The following is a 15,840-nucleotide window of genomic DNA, read 5'->3' as shown; positions in this document are numbered from 1 at the left end:
GATGCACACTGATGCTTCTATAGAAACTCTCACCATATATATAATAATTCTCACCAATCCCATTCCCAGCAAGTTAACATGTACATATCGTGCAGAAAAATCACATTACCTAATTGATGTATACCTTATGATTATAAAATCAGCAATTATTTTTGTACATGAAGACAAACTAGGGTAAGGATAACCTGCCATCCAATGCACAAGACAGCATAGAAGTCAACTTGTTTCTCATCATTTATTTATTTATTTATTCCAACTCTGTTACATTATAAAAAGATGGATTCTAAACATTAACTAATTGATGTATACCTTATGATTATAATAGCAGCAATTATTTTGTACATGAAGACAAACTAGGGAAAGCAAAACCTGCCATCCAATGCCATTCAACTTGTTTCTCATCATTTATTTATTTATTCCAATTGTCACATTAGAAAAAAAATGGAATCTTAGCATTTTGCATACTTATAAATATAATTTAAAAGTGATTCTCGCATTCACACTTGGTTTGTATGAGATTGCATACAAAAATTCTTTATGCCAATAGAAGTATATTGGGATAAAAATTCTTACACATAAATAATTCGTAATATAAAATTAGTCCGGACAAGTGTGGATGATAAAATTAGTTCGGACAAGTGTGGATGACCGAGTGTGATGCAAAATTACCCTATAACTTAATTTTTGACTTAAAAAAAAAAAAAAGAAAACCAAATAAGCCTAGATCAGGATGGGCCCAAACCTAAGGTAAGTACAACGCTTGCCTTGGGCTCTCTTTAGAGTAAAGGCCCAAACAAATAAAAACAAAATGAAAGTCCAAATTTAATTTGACCAAAAACAAGTCCAATTTTAATTAGGTACTCTCTCTCTCTCTCTCTCTCTCTAATCTCCTCTATTCTGGGCAAAAAAAAAAAAAAAAAAACAGATCTCCTTCTTTGTTCTCTAACTATGAGCTTTACCCTGTGCAGCTGCGAAGGAGTGGAGGTAAGAATAATAAGCAATCCTTTCTTTTCTCTTTGGATTCTGAGATTGAAAAGGAATTCTCAATCTCATTTTCTGGGTTTGTTCTCTGGATGAAGGGGATTATGCGGAGTATAGTATTGGCACCAAATAAAGAGGAGATTTCTTATGAACAGTGAGTCCAGAAACTTCAGTCATATCCAAGGCCTCAGCCAATTCACTACCACCACTAGGCACCTTCCAATCAAACCAATATAGAACGTTGGCAAGCACATATTCAGCTGAAGCAACTGCAAAGGTGAGTCCAGGACACCCTCTTCTCCCTCCACCAAATGGAATGAACTGGAAGTCCTGGCCTTCGAAATCAATTGGGTTGCCCTCAAACCTCTCTGGGACAAACTCCTCTGGCCTGTCCCAGAATCTGGGGTCCCTTTGGATTGCAAATGCATTGACAAACACTCTTGTTTTCACAGGGATATAGTAACCTCCCAATTCTACACCAGCAGTTGTTTCTCGAGGAATCAAAAGTGGACCTGGAGGATGAAGTCTTAGATTTTCTTTGATGACACATTTCATGTACCCCATTTCATTGGTATCACTCATTTCCACCTTTGTTTGTTTCCCCACCACTCTTCTTACTTCTTCTTGGACTTTCTCCATCACACTTGGATTCCTCACAAATTCTGTCATTAACCATTCCAACCCTGTTGAAGTTGTATCACTTCCTCCCGCAAACATGTCCTAAAATCAACACCCAAAACTGTGATGAATTGGCATCCATCTTTAGCCATCTTCACAGCTGAATCCGCCATTACTAACGAATCCGATATATGAATGTGAGGCCAATGCTTCTGTGCAGCAGTTTAAATACCCTGAACTTCTGGGTCCATGTAAAAATGTGCAACAACCCCAATTTTCTTCTCCTTCAACACATTAACAAGCTCCTCAACCTTAGACTCATCTGGGTTCAAATACCTCGCCTGCAATGAAAACAGAGTTCAAACAATAGCACAAAGAAGAAATGAAATTTTAGGACCCAAAAAGAACCACATGCTGACCTGGGCTTCGGCGAAGCTACCCTTTGCTTGAATCCCATCGGCGGTGATAACAAGCGAAGGGAACGGTTCGAACGGCGGCCTCCCCAGTCGCTCGGAGACCAAAGCCTTAGTCTTTTTCTGCATACTGAGCAACACATTATGCCAAGTGTTAACCCTAGACCTCTGCGCACCGGGCAAGCCCACATTGAGCGACCCCAAGTCGTCAGTCTTGACCGTCAATACCTCCTCCGGCGTCGCGCCGTCGAGCACCGAAATCAAGCACGAGCAGAACCCTTTGGTGATCTCGGAATCGCTGTCCGCCGAGAACCTCATCTTGCCCTCTTTGTCCATATGGGTCTCCAGCCACACCTGGGCCGTGCAGCCCATGACGCGGTTGGAGTCGACCCGACCCGAATCGGGAAACGGAGGGAGTAGAGCCGCGTAGTGTAATAGGCGCTTGACTCTGTCGACCGGGTCGGGTAGGGACTGGAACTCGGAGATGAGGAGGTGGAGCTTGAGTGGGACGAGCTCGGTGGTTTGTGAGGAGGGTGAGAGGGTGGCGGCAGAGCAGGAGAAGGGGGAGTTAGGGTTTTTGGGCGGGTGGGTTAATGGGTTTGGGTCGGGCGGTGGGGACTGCACACATTTGAGGGATTTGTAAAAGGGTGGTTGGCGGGGTTTGAAAGATTGGAGCTTGAAAGGGAGTGACTTGGGCTTGTTATGGTTTGGGGAGATGGAGAAAAATGAAGAAGAAGAAGATGAAGACGATGAAGAAGAGGAGGTGGCTCTCAAGGCCATGGTTGTTGCAGAAGAAGAATCCATCAGAGAGAGAGAGAGAGTATGGGGAGCCTTAAAGTGCGAGGCTTTGAGTGGGGGAGGCAGAAGCAAAGAAGCAGAGCATTTATATATGTATATGTGTGGGTTTCCGAGGTGGGCATAAAATCGAAATTGAAGGTATGGCCCCGAACACCCGAAGGCATTAGCCAGCCACCCATACCAAACTGCGCGCCAATTTTATAAAAATAAACCAAAAGTCCCAATATTTGGAATATTTGGGCATTTTGGACCCACTTCCCTCTCTCTCTTTAGCATGTTGTAGTGTGATGTGACTAGGGGTGGATTCGGTCCAGTTACCGAGCCGAAAAGCCCAAACCGAAGACCGGACCAAACCCTCTCGGTTGGCCCTTTTGTCTATCGGGACCGGGACTGGATTGCCGGTAAACCGGCACTCGGGTAGACCGGCATTTTGGCTCGGCTCGGCTCGGCTCAGAATGGGCCTTGACCGGTGGTGGGTTGAGCAAGAAGGTGGCGAGACAGAAGGGCAATTAAAAGAAGCAAAATTAAACCACAAAGATGAAATATTTCCCAAACAACATAATTTCACATTCAGCCCAAACAACAAAATTTCCTAAAAATTTCCCAGCAAGACGTCGTCCATGGCCAAACCGATCATTGAAGACAGCATTTTCGTGAGTTTTGTGTCGGGTGGGATGGGGAATGGATTTGGGTTTGAGTACCTGCAAATGGGTTGAGACTTGAGAGTTGAGAGAGTGTTTGGAGATTGGGGAAGTTGAGGGTTTGCAGAGGAGAGGAGAGGAGAGGAGAGGAGAGGAAAGAGAGAGAGAGAGAGAGAGAGAGAGAGAGAGAGAGAGAGAGAGAGAGAGAGAGAGAGAGAGAGAGAATAATAGTGGCGGCGGCGCAAATGTGAAAAAGAAGAAGACATTAGTAGGTTAAACACTTACTGACTTATACATAATGTGTGAATTGTATATTAATTTTAGGCTTTTTTACCTAAATAGCACCTGAACTATAGGGGGTGTGCTCAAATACCACTCATACTTTTTTTCTTGCCAATTTACCACTTGAAATTATTAATATGTGCTAATTTGCCACCTAACATCCATTTTTCTGTTAAATCATCAAAAAATTTCTCAAACTTCCCATTTTGCCCTTGAATACAATAAAAAAATATTATTATTTTAAAAACTTTTTTTAAAATATAATTAGAAAAAAAATTAAAAACTAAAAAAATAGAAAATGGAAATACCCTTTTTTTTTTTAGGGGGTTTAATTAGATTTTTTTTTTAATATTTAAAATGCTTTTTTTTTTAATATAAATGACGAAAATACCCTTGAAATAAACAGAAAATTTAACTAAAATGACGGTAGGTGGTAAATTGGCCAATATGTGAAAGTTCAGGTGGTAAATTGGCAAGAAAAAAAGTTTGGGTGGTATTTGAGCACACCCTTTATAGTTCAGGTGGTATTTGAGTAAAAAAGCCTTAATTTTATTATCTAACATATGTATAAATAAATATATTGGAAGAACATAAGTATAAAAAGTTTGTGGTCTGGTGGATAAGGCACCAGCATTTCCCTTGTGGTCTTGAGGTCGAACCATCACTAAGCCAAATTTCATTTTTTTACTTTTATTTTTAGTTTGTAGAGTTTTAGGCTTTTAGCAATTTAGAGTATGAAAATTTTAATTACACAAATTAAAAGTTAAAACACATATAAACTATTTTAATTGAAAACCTAATACTAGTTTAAACTATTTTGTATATGGTATATTGGTATAGGATATAATAAGCCTTATAAGGTATAAGATTTAAAATTTTTAAAATACACAATAGGGTTTAGGGTTTAGGGTATGAGATATATGAATATGATATAGGGTTTAGTATTTAGTTTATACTTATATGGTATAAATTGTTTAGGATATGATATAATAGTAGGGTTTAGGGTATTTTTAATTAGTTTTTATATAGAAATGTATTATATAAATTAAAAAACATAGAAATTATTAATTATAGGGTTTAGGGTTTATAAATTTATTTATTTGTTATATAAATTATAAAAATGTATTATAGAAAGGTATTTTAGGGTATAGAAATGTATAAAAATGTAATATTTAAATTAAATGTTATATATATTCGGTTCGGTTTGGTTCGGTAAATCGACAGTTCTAGGATCTGAGAATCGGAACCGAAACCGAATATACCGGTTCGGTTGGCAAACCGATAACTTGGTACGGTTCTTTTCCGGTACGGTTATTCTCGGCATCGGTTGGAGCGGTTTCGGGTGCAGTCTCGGTTTTTCGGTCAAACCAACCCAGCCCTAGATGTGACTATCCATATCCCAGAGATTCCTGCCGATACACTTGGTCATCCACATCTAAAGATTCTAAACCAGCCGAAATTATATATGAAAATTTTTTATATTAATTTTATACAAAATATTTATCTTAACAGAATTTTATAGGAGAATTCTCTACATATAAAAAGATTCTTAATTATATAAAATTAACATAAAAGATTCCTATATAAAATTCGTTCAAGATCAAATATAGATGCAAAAATCATCTCTCGACATTAACCATTCAGTTTGGTAATTAATAAATTAATTAATGATGTGCATATGCACTTACTTGATAAACTTGGAATTAAATTCAGCCATTATTGATGCATTGTTTTTCACTTGGAACTAAATTCAACCATTTGGTATTTTGTTTCTCACTTGCTCCTAAGTTTTTTAGGTGAACACTTTTGTGCATATTAATGTACAATGGTTCTAAATGGATTAAGCGTTCTGATATTACCAAGTCAAATTGAATTTAAATTCTTTGCTAATTTTGTTTCTACTAATTTGTACTAGAATCCGGAATAGATTTAGCTCAACTACAAGTCTACAACGAAGGTATATATAGTGAAGAGCATAAAAATAGTTTAGAAGTTGGGGGCTTTGATAGATACTTGTTGGGATACCTAGTCCACATGTGGTTTGGTAACATGGAGGGAAAGCTTTGGAAGTTTAGACAACATGCATGACTAGTACACGAACAATCAATTGGTATGACATATATGTATTGTGGGGTTTACGTTAATCTTGTTTTCTTTTCTTTCTGTTTTATTGTTGAAGAAAGAAAAATTCGAATTTACCATTACACCGAATAAGTAATTGGTCCATCAATTATTTATATGAGCCGGGACAAACTTAAAGGAAACTATAGCCACAAAAAGGAGAGAACAGTCAAAAAATAAAATAAAAATGGGGCACTATATATGCACAATTGTCGCATTGTAATGGGTGCAACGTTTGCTATCATTGACCACCAAATCATGAATCATTTCCACCAAACATTTTAGAATTGAATGTTGATTTATGTCATCATCTTATTTCCCCTAAATATAGAATTTTCAATTTTGTGGCTTGCATGCAATTTCTTAGCACATGAGACAATGAAAGAGCAGTGCATACGTAGCCTAGAGGTGGAAGAAGAAAAGTTGATCATGTAGACGTTCTGAAAGTCTCCTCGTGCCTTCCATAACAGAAGTGCATGAACGAGTATATGTTCATGCACTTCGAACATGCACTTTTCTTTGATTCTTACCCTTTGCATTTAAAAAAGGGGTCAAGTCTACCCTTTGCACTAATGGCAGTCTAGGAGACTGAGTGAAAGAAGCATGGAAGACTTTATTGAGATAGTGGTGGGTAGATTTTGCCATTTGGGTTCTTCCCTCTTAGTCTAAAAAGCAGAAAAATAGGAAGATATATAGTAGGATCATAGGTCTGACTAATGACTATGGGCCAATTCTCAACTTTATTTGAAGAAAATGTGAATAAATAAATAGATTAATTATTGATTTACCACCCAAAATTGTAACTTATTCTCATATTCTCAAAACTTTCTCCCAATCACACTTCTAAAAACTATGTTGTTTGAGGTTGCAACCAGCATCTCACTCAGATTGACATGAGCCCCAGCAAGCCTTGCCTTTCTTATCTTACTGACCAACACTGCAACTTCTTCTTCCCTCACAAACTGAAATGCCTGCACTCTCTTCTGGCTCAAAAGCTCAAGAACACATATTTTCCTAGCTTGTCTCCAGTAGTCACCATAGGGTGCAAACCCAATGTCTGTGCAGCCATAATACAAAATGTCTTCAGCGGTAGTTTTCGGCCGGTTGGAGAAAACAATGTCATGGGTCCTCATAATTTCTTTGGCAAATTTTGCAGATGAGACCACTAAAGTTGGGGCATGGCCTAATTGCATGAGCAGCAGAGGACCGTATTTATCTGAGAGAGCTCGAAGAGTGCGGTTTGGCTGTGTGCCTAGCTGGTGAAGGTTACCAATTATTGGTAGCTTTGGTAATTAAGTTAAGTTTGGCACTTGATTTAGTGAACATGAGAAAAATGAAAAAATAAAAAAGGAGGAGGAGGAGGAAGGTGTTGAAGGTTAAGCTTCTGTGTAGCTCTAGCCACAGTTGGTGCAAATGTGGTAGTACGCCCATTCCTCTGCTTGAAATTAAGTACATAAAATGTTCAACACCCTCTGCTCCTCAGTCATATAAAGCAGCAGCTCACCTTTGAAGTATTGGATGCATGCGTTTATGTATGGAGGTATGTATATATGTCTGACCTTTAAACAGCTATTAGAGGTATTGTATTGTTATCTGAATATAGAAATGCTTAAAGTGCCTGTTGCAACGAGTGCATTTATATCCACCAATTATAGGGTCAATTTTAAGTTGGTTCACGAACTATAAAATATTTCAAATTTCCCCATTAACTATAGGGTTCATTTCAAGTTGGTCCACGAACTATAAAACATTTCAAATTTTCCCATTAACTATAGGGTTCATTTCAAGTTGGTTCACGAATTAACAAAAAACATACAAAATGGTAGACAAAAACGGATTGACAAAACAACCGAACTGAACCGGATTATTTATATATATTTATTTATTTATTAAATAAAAGTTATATATTTTGAATAAAAAAGGTATAAGGTGTTTTTGGAACATGCTGGGTTCGAACCATGACCACTTGATGAGAGTGAAAGTGTGAATTCTCACTACATCATTTAATCACTTATGATATTTAAGTATATGCAATATATTTATAGGCATACTGATACTTGAAATATAATAATTTATAAAATTATACTTCGTATTCTATACCATAACCTTATACACTAAACCATAAAGTCTGAAACCTTATACCTTAAAAATTAACCCTATACTCTAATAATTTTAGTATATAAATTATAAATTATAGTTTTGGACTTTTAGTAATATGTTTACAATATAGAAACTATAAATTATATAAAATATAAACTAGTAAAATTTTTAGACTTTTTGCAATGATAATATTTAAATAGAGATCTAAATTAATATCTTAAAAAAAAGGAATGATATATAAACTATATTTAATTTTATAAATTATTATATTTCAAGTATCAGTATGCCTATAAATATATTGCATGTACTTGAATTTCATAAGTGTTTAAGTGGTGTAGTGGGAATTCATACTTTGACTCTCTTAATAAGGTCATGGGTTCAAATTCTAACATGTGCAAAAAAAAACTTACATCTTTTTTATTCAATATATATAACTTTTATATAATATAAAATATATAAATATATATAAATAATCTGGTTCGGTTCAGTTTTTTTGTCAACCCGATTTTATCTACCATTCTGTATGTTTTTGTTAGTTCGTGGACCAACTTGAAATGAACTCTATAGTTAATGGGGAAATTTGAAATATTTTATAGTTCATGGACTAACTTGAAATGAACCCTATAGTTAATGAGAAAATTTAAAATATTTTATAGTTCGTAGACCAATTTGAAATGGACCCTATAGTTGGTGAATGTAAATGTACTTGAGCCATATTAATTAAACTTTGGCCATGAGACAAGCAATTGACATAAGAGAATACTGAAATACATAGAACTATCAATCAACAAAATTAGCTTATTAGGAGAGTTTCAAGAGGTACAACTTAGAACCCAAAAAAGAAAAGACAAAGAAAAAGGTTAAATTAAAGAGTTGCTGAAGGTATGACCAAGGAATGAAATTTCGAAAATTTTGCCGAAATTTTCGATTTTGGGGAGCCCTGAAATTTTATAACATACCCATTAATTTTCGATAATTTTTCTGCGAAATTTTGCTTAAATTTCGGCCGAAATTTCGAAGCTGCCACACGTGAATTTTTGTAAACTTTCGACGAAATTTCACCTAAATTTCAGCGAAATTTGGCGAAATTTCACCCAAATTTCGTAGAAATTTCGAATTCATCCCGCCGCTAAAGTTTCTGGAATCGGACAGAGAAGGTCGCGGGTTTTCCAGCTTCAAAACTCCACTTGCGTGGTTTTCGAGGCAAAGGGAGGCCATGGATCAACTCAGCTCGAAGAGAGGAACCCATTGAGCTCGGAGTTGGGCCGCGAAGCCGCTGGGATTAGGAGATCGCATGAGTAGACCTTCGGCTCTGCCTGGGTTAGGTTGGGGTCGGGAAAGGAAAGAAGAAGGAAGAGATGGCCGGTGGTCTCGCCTACCATCGCCGCCGGACGGTGGCAGTTCGATTGGTGAGGAGGCACGGTGAGGAAAGTGAGAGAGAGCTCGGGTCTAAAGGCTGAAGGTGAGTGAGTGAGGGACTGAGGGTACACACTTGTGAGGACTTTGAATAATTGCAAGATTGAAGAACACGTAAAAGAGGGCTTGTATTTGGGCCATACACAACCACAAACTCCTGTGTCTGCATCCTTAGCTAAGCTAGCTAGTCACTTTCAAGTCGAACGTGTCATTTTCATGTTGCCTTGCCGGTGATCAAATGTCAGGCTCATAATTCATGCCTAAGATTACTCACCACACCTAGCTAGCTAGTTTTTGTTTTTTCGGCCACGACCTAGCTAGCTAGTTTAAATTGTTTAATTAAACTTCTTTTCTTTAATTTCATATATTGATCATCTCCAAGCCAAAATTGCATGTGTGCCTGTGTGGAGTGTGCACTCTCTTCCACAAACAAATAATAAAAAATCTGGATTAATACTTGTGCTTTATAAATGAGAAGTTTTTAAAAATTTGGATGCTAAGAAATGGGTATTAAGTGGCACCAAAAAAAAAATTTAAGTTTGGAGGAAAAAGAACCAGTTCTTTCGTTTTTGTGCCTACCTATAAATATGTTTTTTTGTTAGACACTAGGGTATTAAAAATGTAATAAAACCTAATTAAAAGTTTAAAACAATTTAAACTATAAATTTTTTTTTTTTTTTAGAAAAACTATAATATGGGTTTAGTAATTTTATATAAGTTTATAAACTAAATATCACTATGGAGTATTTAAGTTTATAATTTTATATAAGTTTGTAAGTATATAAGTTTAATATAATTTAGGGTTTAGGGAGTGATTTATTGTTGATGGTTTATGGTTTAGAAGGTAGAGTTGAGTAAATTTAATAATATATGGTATATGGTATATAAAGAGTATAGCCTTATAAGGTATATAGAGGGTATAACCTTACATGGTATAGGGTATATGAAGGGTTATAGCCTTACATGATATATGGTATATAAAGGGTATATAGTTTAGGGTTTAGGGTATGAGGTGTTATTTATATAATTATTAATCAGTGACCCATTTTTCTAATAGTATTTGCATCCAGCGCGCATTATATTTATCTTATATCACATGAAACCTACTATATAATTTGGTTTTTTAAATATTTTTTTATCTATGTAGTAGATAATATGTTAAATAAACATATATATGGTCAAGTTTCATTCAAAATTTCTGTATTTTGATAGTAATTTCCGTCGTTTTTGTCTAATTTTATCGAAATTTTAATCGAAATTTTCACGAAAATTTCCTCGAAATCGAAATTTTCATGAAAATTTCCTCGAAATCGAAATTACACTCCATGGGTATGACCATTATTATTCTCTAAAACTCCCAACAAATTAATTAATTACAAGTAATTAAATATCAAAATGAACTTTTGGAAGATTTCATGGATCATTCATAGCCTATGACCAATTAAAGGGACCAATCAACACAAGATAAGAGTGATGTAATTTGTACTGCTTCATCTCTCCTTCCATTTCTATATACCCATTTATTCTTAGTGTTCAATAGATACTACACTTACGTGCATCAATTATGCATTTTCTTGTACTTCTCATGCCACCAGTGGAAAACCACAGTCAATCAGAATCATACATTATCACAACAACTGCTACTTATTGAAAAATAAAGAACAACATGAAACCTCTGGATGAAGGGGATCATGCGGAATATGGTATTGGCACCAAATAAAGAGGAGATTTCTTATGGACACTGATTCCAGACGCTTCAGTCATATCCAAGGCCTCAGCCAATTCACTACCACCACTAGGCAACTTCCAATCAAACCAATATAAAAGATTGGCAAGCACATATTCAGCTGAAGCAACTGCAAAGGTGAGTCCAGGACACCCTCTTCTCCCTCCACCAAATGGAATGAACTGGAAGTCCTGGCCTTTGAAATCAATTGGGTTGCCCTCAAACCTCTCTGGGACAAACTCCTCTGGCCTGTCCCAGAATCTGGGGTCCCTTTGGATTGCAAATGCATTGACAAACACTCTTGTTTTCGCAGGGATATAGTAACCTCCCAATTCTACACCAGCAGTTGTTTCTCGAGGAACTAAAAGTGGAACTGGAGGATGAAGTCTTAGATTTTCTTTGATGACACATTTCATGTACTCCATTTCATTGGTATCACTCATTTCCACCTTTGTTTGTTTCCCCACCACTCTTCTTACTTCTTCTTGGACTTTCTCCATCACACATGGATTCCTCACAAGTTCTGTCATTAACCATTCCAACCCTGATGAAGTTGTTTCACTTCCTCCCGCAAACATGTCCTAAAATCACCATAAAGACCACAAATATTTCAGCCAATATACATCATTGTGTGCGCGCGTGTGTATAGAAACATGACCAACAAAAAAGTGCTTTGTATAGAAGCACAAACAGGCATTGAATATGTGAGTGACAGATACATATATATATATATATATATAGAGAGAGAGAGAGAGAGAGAGAGAGAGAGAGAGAGAGACCTGTAGGATTGCTTTCAGGTTGTGTGAAGTGAGCTCAAATTCAGCCATGCCATCATTTCCAAGTTGGAGGAGAATATCCACAAAATCCTTAGGCTGATCACTATCTCTCTTTGATGTCTTATGTTCTTCAATCAACTGATCAAAGAATCCATCTAATTCTGTAGCAGTTGCTGTCAAACCTGCAATGAAGCCTCTAAGACTGTCAACCCATCTCAAATAAGGGAAGAAATCTCCAACACAGAAAGCCCCTAATTGCATTGCCAACCTTCTTGATAACTCTCCAAACCTGCTATTACCTTCTTCTTCCTCAAATTTCTGTCCAATAATACACCTAGACATTATGTTGTTGGAGGTTCCTATCAGCATCTCACTTAGATTAACGGGAGACTCACTGAGGCACGCTTTGCGTATCCTGCTGACCAATTCTGCAGTCTCTTCTTCCCTTGCATACTGAAATTGTTGCACCCTTTTAAGGCTCAGAAGTTCGAGAACACAGATTTTCCGAACTTGTCTCCAGTACTCCCCAAAAGGAGCAAACGCCACATCTTGGCATCCGTAGAATAACATCTTTGCTGCCGTAGACTGGGCCCGGCTGCAGAAAACAATGTCATGAGTCTTCATAATTTCCTTGGTCATTTCTGCAGATGAAACTACCAGGGTTGGAACTTGGCCTAAATGTAGTAGCATTAGAGGGCCATACTTGTTAGAGAGAGCACGAAGAGAGCGATGTGGGAGTGTGCCTAGTTGATGAAGGTTTCCAATTATAGGTAACCTTGTTGGGGATGGAGGTAATTTGAGTTTCCCACCTGATCTAGTCAGTGAAAACAAAATGAGTATGGAAAGAAAGAGAAGAGAAACCAGGAAAAGATTGAAGAGAGTGCTCCTTTGTAGCTCTTGCCACATTTGATTCATTGGTGGTAATAGAAATAGAGCCATTGCCATATTTTTGACAGGCCAGTTGAAATCTGAGTCTTCTTAATTATAGAGCAGTTCTAGTTAGGATTTATAGGTGCAATTAAAAACTGAGATTCAAATAAGAAATCACACCACACAACAATACACAGTGTCTTCTCGGATGCACACTGATGCTTCTATAGAAACTCTCACCATATATATAATAATTCTCATCAATCCCATTCCCAGCAAGTTAACATGTACATATCGTGCAGAAAAATCACATTACCTAATTGATGTATACCTTATGATTATAAAATCAGCAATTATTTTTGTACATGAAGACAAACTAGGGTAAGGATAACCTGCCATCCAATGCACAAGACAGCATAGAAGTCAACTTGTTTCTCATCATTTATTTATTTATTTATTTATTTATTTATTCCACCTCTGTTACATTATAAAAAGATGGATTCTAAACATTAACTAATTGATGTATACCTTATGATTATAATAGCAGCAATTATTTTGTACATGAAGACAAACTAGGGAAAGCAAAACCTGCCATCCAATGCCATTCAACTTGTTTCTCATCATTTATTTATTTATTCCAATTGTCACATTAGAAAAAAAATGGAATCTTTGCATTTTGCATAGTTATAAATATAATTTAAGAGTGATTCTCGCATTCACACTTGGTTTGCATGAGATTGTATACAAGAATTCTTTATGCCAATAGAAGTATATTCGGATAAAAATTCTTACACATAAATAATTCGTAATATAAAATTAGTCCGGACAAGTGTGGATGACCGAGTGTGATGCAAAATTACCCTATAACTTAATTTTTGACTTAAAAAAAAAGATTCTCGCATTCACACTTGGTTTGCATGAGATTGTATACAAGAATTCTTTATGCCAATAGAAGTATATTCGGATAAAAATTCTTACACATAAATAATTCGTAATATAAAATTAGTCCGGACAAGTGTGGATGACCGAGTGTGATGCAAAATTACCCTATAACTTAATTTTTGACTTAAAAAAAAAAAAAAAAAAAACCAAATAAGCCTAGATCAGGATGGGCCCAAACCGAAGGTAAGTAGAACGCTTGCCTTGGGCTCTCTTTAGAGTAAAGGCCCAAACAAATAAAAACAAAATGAAAGTCCAAATTTAATTTGACCAAAAACAAGTCCAATTTTAATTAGGTACTCTCTCTCTCTCTCTAATCTCCTTTATTCTAGGCAAAAAAAAAAAAACAGATCTCCTTCTTTGTTCTCTAACTATGAGCTTTACCCTGTGCAGCTGCGAAGGAGTGGAGGTAAGAATAATAAGCAATCCTTTCTTTTCTCTTTGGATTCTGAGATTGAAAAGGAATTCTCAATCTCATTTTCTGGGTTTGTTCTTTGGTTTTTTTTAGCAATACACACTCACCCACGATTTATCACTTTGAGACTTGACTTCATTTGTTGTTGTAGGCTCAAGACCATGATAGAATTAGAGCATCCAATCCAAAACCAATTGGTAATGGGTGGAAAGATGTTTGGGGACCTGCTCCTGTTACTACTTCTTCTGGTTTTCGTTGGTTTGTTTTGTTTGTTGATGATTGCACTCGAATGATGTGGCTCTATTTGATGCGACATAAGAGTGATGTAGCTGCAATATTTCGCACTTTTCACCAAATGATTAAGACACAATTTTCTGCAAATTTACAAGTGCTTCGGTCTGATAATGGTGGGGAATTCGTTAATCAGGAGTTACGCACTTATTTTCAGACTCATGGTATTTTGCATGAAACCACGTGTCCTTACACCCCACAACAAAATGGTGTGGCTGAACGGCGAAATAGACAGATTCTTGAAATTACGCGGGCTGCCCTTATTGGCGCACATATGGGGCCACAGTTTTGGGAGGAAGCCATTACCACGGCTGTTTATCTTCTCAACCGTGTGCCTACTCGAGTTTTGGAATTTCAGACGCTGTTAGATACACTGGCATCCTCTGTACCTCTTCCTTCACATTTTACACTTCCACCCCGGGTTTTTGGTTGCGTCGTGTTTGTGCATTTACAGAAGCATATGCGTACTAAGCTTGATCCATGTGCTCTCAAGTGTGTTTTTGTGGGTTATCATCCCTTACAAAAGGGATACAGATGTTTTCATGCATCCTTCTACTGGTAAGTACTATGTTACCATGGATGTTGTTTTTTCTGAACATGAGATGTTTTTTGCTTCTCCGCTATCCCATTCCTTGCTTCCGAGGGAGAGCACTATGGAAGCTTTGAATTGGACAGAATTATTTCCGGATTCTAAAACCCTAAATTGACTGTATTTGAGTTACTGAGTATTCCATTTTAAACTCAAGTGTTAAAACTTAAAATGCTCAAGTGTTAAAAATATAAAGCTTATATTTTTGGTTGCATGCAATATAATGCCCAGTAGTCAGTTGTGAGCTGTTGTAAATTTGCAATGTTGATTTTTATGAATTGTACTTTATAGTTTTTAACTTTTAATCTCAAAAAGAAAAAGTCTCTCTTTTAATTCAATCATAATGGACAATACAATCACAAAAAACAAAGAACAAATAGTTTAAGAGAATAAATAAACATGAAACCTCTGGATGAAGGGGATTATGCGGAGTATGGTATTGGCACCAAATAAAGAGGAGATTTCTTATGAACAGTGAGTCCAGAAACTTCTTCTTCCCTTTCATACTGAAATTCTTGCACCCTTTTAAGGCTCAGAAGTTCAAGAACACAAATTTTCCGAACTTGTCTCCAGTACTCTCCATAAGGAAAAAACCCCACGTCTTGGCATCCATATATAGAGCAATATCTTTGCAGCCGTAGACTGGGACCGGCTGCAGAAAACAGTATCATGAGTCTTCATGATTTCCTTGGCCATTTCTGCAGATGAAACTACCAGTGTTGGAACTTGGCCTAAGTGTAGTAGCATTAGTGGGCCATACTTGTTAGAGAGAGCATGAAGAGAGCGGTGTGGGAGTGTACCTAGCTGGTGAAGGTTTCCAATTATTGGTAACCTTGAGTAATTTGAGTTTCCCACCTGATCTAG

The 15,840-nt window shown here is 36.7% G+C and overlaps 2 protein-coding genes and 2 pseudogenes across 2 annotated transcripts; all 4 read right to left on the bottom strand.

Annotated features, from left to right (window-relative positions):
- Positions 1–1,065: 1,065 nt before the first annotated feature.
- Positions 1,066–1,704, bottom strand: LOC147274691 (phenylacetaldehyde oxime monooxygenase CYP71AN24 pseudogene; annotated as a pseudogene).
- A 103-nt stretch (positions 1,705–1,807) lies between these two features.
- LOC147274690 (quinolinate synthase, chloroplastic-like) lies at positions 1,808–2,884 on the bottom strand. The gene is made up of 2 exons (XM_086256780.1): positions 2,019–2,884; positions 1,808–1,940 (listed from the first exon to the last, which is right to left on the bottom strand). The coding sequence occupies exons 1-2, from the start codon at positions 2,814–2,816 to the stop codon at positions 1,824–1,826; spliced, it is 915 nt and encodes a 304-aa protein (XP_086112906.1). The 5' UTR covers positions 2,817–2,884; the 3' UTR covers positions 1,808–1,823.
- A 3,746-nt stretch (positions 2,885–6,630) lies between these two features.
- Positions 6,631–7,285, bottom strand: LOC147274689 (phenylacetaldehyde oxime monooxygenase CYP71AN24 pseudogene; annotated as a pseudogene).
- Positions 7,286–11,024: 3,739 nt separating this feature from the next.
- LOC147274688 (phenylacetaldehyde oxime monooxygenase CYP71AN24-like) lies at positions 11,025–12,957 on the bottom strand. Its single transcript, XM_086256945.1, has 2 exons — positions 11,876–12,957; positions 11,025–11,677 (listed from the first exon to the last, which is right to left on the bottom strand). Exons 1-2 carry the CDS (start codon positions 12,815–12,817, stop codon positions 11,060–11,062), a joined length of 1,560 nt encoding a protein of 519 aa, XP_086113071.1. The 5' UTR covers positions 12,818–12,957; the 3' UTR covers positions 11,025–11,059.
- Positions 12,958–15,840: the final 2,883 nt, after the last annotated feature.

The sequence above is a fragment of the Dryas octopetala genome, chromosome 9 (assembly GCF_963921425.1).
Source record: "Dryas octopetala chromosome 9, drDryOcto1.1, whole genome shotgun sequence".
Taxonomy (NCBI): domain Eukaryota; kingdom Viridiplantae; phylum Streptophyta; class Magnoliopsida; order Rosales; family Rosaceae; genus Dryas; species Dryas octopetala.
Note: the sequence above shows the minus strand (reverse complement) of the source record. Positions and strands in the feature narration are given on the sequence as shown.

Bases quoted from the DNA above. Each gene is read 5' to 3' on its own strand.
- LOC147274690 (XM_086256780.1), bottom strand. From the start codon at position 2,816: ATGGATTCTTCTTCTGCAACAACCATGGCCTTGAGAGCCACCTCCTCT. The intron at 1,941-2,018 runs GTCAGCATGTGG...TTTTCATTGCAG, and splicing joins GTAGCTTCGCCGAAGCCCAG to GCGAGGTATTTGAACCCAGA.
- LOC147274688 (XM_086256945.1), bottom strand. From the start codon at position 12,817: ATGGCAATGGCTCTATTTCTATTACCACCAATGAATCAAATGTGGCAA. The intron at 11,678-11,875 runs GTCTCTCTCTCT...TGGTGATTTTAG, and splicing joins ACCTGAAAGCAATCCTACAG to GACATGTTTGCGGGAGGAAG.